At 34.1% G+C, this 5,949-nt stretch overlaps 1 protein-coding gene across 1 annotated transcript; it reads left to right on the forward strand.

The window, feature by feature from the left end:
- Positions 1-2,130: 2,130 nt before the first annotated feature.
- On the forward strand, positions 2,131-5,559 carry LOC131852176 (aryl hydrocarbon receptor-like; the record flags this gene model as incomplete). Its single annotated transcript, XM_059202816.1, has 5 exons — positions 2,131-2,340; positions 2,788-2,975; positions 3,510-3,616; positions 4,103-4,244; positions 4,644-5,559. Coding segments are annotated over 5 exons (1,428 nt in total), but the record flags the coding sequence as incomplete, so codon positions are not given.
- Between the last annotated feature and the right edge of the window lie 390 nt (positions 5,560-5,949).

Genomic DNA, 5,949 nt, shown 5'->3' on the forward strand with positions numbered 1-5,949 from the left:
GGCTCCATATCGCTCCGTTTCGACCCCATCATTGCGTTTTACCGTGGCATACACTGTAATTTCCTTTCGCCTATCTTCACACCAAAATTCTTCAATGCAGAAACAATATATTATGTATATTTGACGGCCTCGGTGATCTAGCGGTTTAGCACACCGCTTTACTTCCGATAGTCGCGGGTTCGATTCCTCGCACGGTGCAAACATTTGTATTCATAAGTATGATTGTTTGTATCGGTCTGAGATTTTTCTATGTTATGTATGTTTTTACAAAAATATATATCTACGTATTTATAACAGTTAGCTGGTACTCATAACATAAGCTCTGCTTACTGTGGGACTAGATACTGTGTTAATTGTCCTTGGTTATTTATTTATTTATTTGTCGTATATACTTCTAACAGCAAATAGTAGTGTAGTTAAGTAGTTATTGACAGAACAACCTCTGAGAGCCAGCTGATTCTGATCGGAAGTTCGATTCTCGAACAATAAAAACATCTCTATAAACACTATCTGTTCTAGGTACATACAAAAAAAAAGTATTTCTGCCAGTTGTTTGGTATCCATAGATACTAGATAGCACTGTGTGAATTGTATTGGATCATTATACCTTAAGATCTATTATACGTATAAGACTTTCGGAAGTAATTCAAATATTCTGAAGCAGAAGTAGAAAGTAAAGAATACAAATAAAAGAAAAATATAATGCGCAAAGAAAATACAGGTCATTAATCACCGTTATAAAAAACCACGAACGCAACAACTAACGCCAAAACAAAGGCATATCAGCAAAACATTGAATCTAACCATAGCAACCGCGCCTACCCCAAAAATGGAGAACAAAAAGCAATTACCCAACAAATCATCCTCTGACATTTAGTGCCATCGCAATATGTTCGAACTCACATTGTGCGCCAACAAACCCCATTCAGTATCTACTTTCCGGGTATATTTTTGAATCATTCATTTACATGTCAACATTCGAAGAGGGGTCCCAATGTTGTACCTTGAGCGACCCCATTGATTATCAATTAGTTTTGTGCTCGCATCATGTGTTGTTGCCGCATTATCCACACTGTTTACACGGTTCTTTATTATATGATGTGTTAAAAATAAATGTTTACAGATCTATACTCTAATTTAAACTTTATACGGTTAGTATAGAGCTGACGTTTGGATGATGTGACTTGAAATTAACACGTCCATCTTCGTTACAGATGATTCTTTAATGATCGAGTTGGAATCGATTTTTAGGGTTATCAGTGCTTTATTGATTTACGGTCCGATTGATGACTTGCTTTTTTTTGCTTGGAAACGTTTTTCTTTGTATTTATTAAATACCTTGTTATACTGTCCTTTGAGATTGGTTGTCGTTAGTTCAGCTTTAATATCATTGTTATTGGTATAAATTAATCTTCTTATTAACAAGTTTTGTATCCTGTTCTTTATAGAAATATTTGGATGTTTTATGATTTTAATGAAATATTTGATATCAAATTTGATTTCGTAGATTCAATAAATAGCAAAAGATATATTTAACATAATAGTAATATGAAAAATAAGTAAATTGATGAAACAACTATTACCCACATCTTAGTAATTATGAAGTCCTTACAATTTAAAGTTAAAATTTTCATTGTTATACAGATTAACCTTTAAATGAAGCCGCCTTTTGATTTATTTAGTGTCATATGTTAGATAAAGGATAATCTATAACTATCCTATAATAGACAGACGAAGTCGCGGGAATAGGTAGCTCTTCCAAATATCATTAAGAATCCGTTAAATCGTGAAAAGGTAACAACAGAGACAGTCAGATAGATTTGTGTTTATAATATTAGTATGACTATCATCTACTATCTCCATAAATATAAGTTTATATATATCAAAATAATTCAATTCCTTCACTACATCATCATTACATAGTATAAAATAAAGTCGCTGTCGCTGTCTGTCCCTATGTATGCTTAAATCTTTACAACTACGCAACGGATTTTGAAGCAGTTTTTTTAACAGATAGAGTGATTCAAGAGGAAGGTATATATAATACATGTATACCCGTGCGAAGCTGGGGGTGATTAATTAAATAATAATTAACTAATAAACTAACTAACCGTTTGTCTGTCTTTCCAGTCGGACATAGTCCACCAATCAGTGTACGAGCTGGTCCACTCAGAAGACCGCGAGGAATTGCAACGTCAATTACTCTGGAACTCCTTCCTGCCTCCAGAAGTCAACAACCTTACCCTCCAAGATGTACTGAGGCCAGACAGAACTCACCTGCTCGAGAGAAGTTTCACTGTTCGATTTAGATGTTTATTAGATAACACTTCAGGTTTCTTGGTAAGTATAATTTTAAAATTCAATATATTACAATGCGTCCAAACTAAATACGTTGATGACGGGTCTGAGGTTGCTTTGTATGAAATAGATCTACTTATTGTTGAATATACCAACCTTGCTCACATTAGATTGGGACTAGAAGATGCTATGTGAATTGTCTAGTGTTATGGTTATAGATAACCGAGTTGCATATAGTTAATGAAAAGATGGATTTATTTCCAAAATAAAAATAGTAAATTATAACGACGCAAAGGACGGGAGTGTTATAGAATTAATGTCTACATACAGACACATGGACGCATTTGTCTGTTGATGCCACAGATCTCCAAAATAAAGGGACAACTTGTTATGAATATAATCTGTTCTTAAAATTTCATGTATAATTATGAAGTTATTATGTATCTTCATATACAATGAGAGGATAATGATAATTCTGCTTTTCAACAGAGGCTAGACATTCGGGGTCGAATCAAAGTACTCCACGGCCAGAACAAGAAAACTGAGGAGCCTCCTTTAGCATTGTTCGCAATATGTGCACCGTTTGGACCTCCAAGCCTGCTAGAAATACCGCAGAAGGAGGTCATGTTCAAGAGCAAACACAAGCTCGATCTTTCTCTAGTCTCAATGGATCAAAGGTAACTAAAAACAAGGATTTTTTAAGAGTAAAATAACTTTATAATTTTGTAATAAAATTGTAAACAATTTTATCTTTCACTAGCCGAAATAATATATATTATATATATGACAAGGATATGATATCAAAAATAAGATTCATAATAAATATATTATTGATTATTGATATACCGGAAATCACTTCATACGAAAGTCACTTCACATGGACCTATAAATGTTATATTCTCTATAAATTTTATTTACCTATACAAATAAAGAAAAATGAAGTGTCCCTTTTTAATTTCAAATTGCACTTTGACACACAATAGTTTTACATTAAATTCATTTAAAAGTATATCCGGTACTTTAAAATATATAAATTAAAAAAAGATTGTCTGTTTGGTTCGTTCTTACTAATCTCTAAAACTGCTGGACGAACTTTGACGAGACTTTAACTTGCAGATAGCTTTTTTAGAAATATTTATCTAATAAATATTAAAATTGATATGACATTGATGGATTTGAAATTGTTTTGATGTTCTCGCCTTTTTTTCCAGGGGTAAAATGCTGCTAGGGTATACAGATGCAGAATTAGCAAATATGGGTGGTTATGATCTAGTACATTACGATGATCTAGCTTACGTCGCTAGTGCTCATCAAGAATGTAAGTATAGTATTTTTGTTGATATTCTTTTTATCATAATTTATTTTATCATATTGTGTACTTAATATCTGAAGTTAATAAATTAGTGGTAGTTGGTTACAATGATCATTTAAAAGAGCAAAGATGAGACAGCTTTACGAATAAGCGGTAGATTAAAAGAATTATAACTATGACTATTCAAAAGTACTTAAATTAAGTTTATTTAAATAAATGATTTTCTATTCTATTCTGAGATAAATAAAAAAAATGAAATCGTATGTTGAAATTATATAGAGTTGTTTATTATCTTTAAGTATGTAAGTAAGTGTAAGTAATAAAAATATAGTACAAAATCCAGCAAAAGCTGAGAAAATGTAAATAATAATAATAATATAGAAAACTTAAAAATTAATATCGCGCTATGAGCTGAAAGGCCGTCCACTCAGCTGGTGCCGTACAGATGCAGCGTGGCACTGCAGCACTGTAATGTATTTTTTATCTTTTCAGTATTGAAAACAGGTGCTTCCGGTATGATCGCGTATCGCTTCCAGACGAAGGATGGTCAATGGCAATGGCTGCAGACCTCATCACGACTCGTCTACAAGAACTCCAAGCCTGACTTCGTCATTAGCACACATAGACCTCTAATGTGAGTACACTACACCACTAATATGTAATTACTAGTGCTTATATAATAATAATAACGATCCAGGAATTATCCTGGATGGCATTATGTGAATTACACACAATGCCATCTGGACCCAAGCAAAGTAGACCAAATGTTATGGGTACCATACAATTGATATAAATAATTAATTTATTCTAAATTCACACGTGAGAACACTAGGACCCATAAATACGTATAAGCAATGAGACTCATACATGTTTGCACCGTCAAGAAATCGAACTTGCGACGAACGAAAAGCATAATCTAAAATGCAGCTTTAGAGCTCATTAAATTATGTACTTTAAATATGATAATTAAATTATGTACTTTAAAAAACATAAAATTGACACAAAAGTAAAAATTTACCTATGTTTCTTTCAGGGAGGAAGAAGGTAGAGATTTATTGGGTAAAAGAACAATGGACTTCAAAGTCAGCTACCTAGATACGGGTCTCACTAGCTTATACTTCTCAGAAACGGAACAGCTATCCGGCTGCGAATCCAATGTGACCACACCGCCTAGAGCTGCCAGGAGATACAAGACTCAATTAAGGGACTTTCTTTCAACTTGTCGAAACAAAAGACGAATGCCAACTACGCCTGCTCCTCCGCCTGTAGAATATTTAGCAGCAGATGCAGTTGCTGCTGCGTACACTAACCTAAATGGAGCATATACAGCACCTTATGGAGAATATCCCCCTGCACCAGCGTTACATTATGCTCCACCACCTCTAGATGACAGATTTTTAGCAGCCGACAACCTCTTCCATCAGTATAAACCTCTTTCTTACCATTACACTCCTTACGCGCCCAATGGCTTCCTGGAACCTGCCCCTCCACCTGGTTACGAAGTGGCTCCAACTTATCATAGGCCACCATCTAGAGAATACACTTATGTAGATAGTAGCGGAAGATATATGAGCCCAGTTATGGGGCAGGATAGAAGGTCGCCTAGTATCGTTCCCGGACCAAGTCCAGGGGGGTCTAGTGGGTCGACGGAACAGGAGAGAATGCAGCAGACCCAACCTTCCGAGATGCCGAGGCAGACGGTGCTGATGTGGGGGGCCGGGGGAGCAGCTCAAGAGGTTCCAGTCGAATACTCCCCGCCTCAGGTTTGGCGATACCACCCATCTCATTACCACACCGCTGAAGCAACTCAGTGATTCCTTTGTGCAATGTTTAAGTTTCGCTATTCGTCCATGAACTGTTTTCTTTTTTTATGCATAAGTTTATAGACAATTATAATTTCAGAAAATTCAATTTAAATTTAACGAAATTCAAAAGTATTAATGTAAATTAATTTGTTGGTTTAGTTCTGTACTACTCGTTACTCTGTATTTTATTATTGTTTTATATTTTATTATTTTAGTATTGGTCGTCAAAGACGGCATTAAAATAATCGACTTTTTAATTTGAAATATTATCATTTCATTTATATTTCATAGTTTTGAAATTTGTTAAATTTATTGAAATTATGATATTCACAATGAAAAATTATTTCGTTGTACAATTTCTTTTAGAAAATTAATTATAAACACACCTGTATTACTTGTTACCAAATTAATTTTCTAATATCCTTTGTAATACCTCGCTCAGTGGTTTAGGTTACTATAGTCTCGTTTACACGATACAATATATTAATTAAATAAAATCGCATCGTGTAAATGAGCCTTAAGACCTCTGTTACT

This window comes from Achroia grisella, unplaced genomic scaffold (assembly GCF_030625045.1).
Source record: "Achroia grisella isolate CSIRO2021 unplaced genomic scaffold, CSIRO_AGI_Agris_v1 utg840, whole genome shotgun sequence".
Taxonomy (NCBI): domain Eukaryota; kingdom Metazoa; phylum Arthropoda; class Insecta; order Lepidoptera; family Pyralidae; genus Achroia; species Achroia grisella.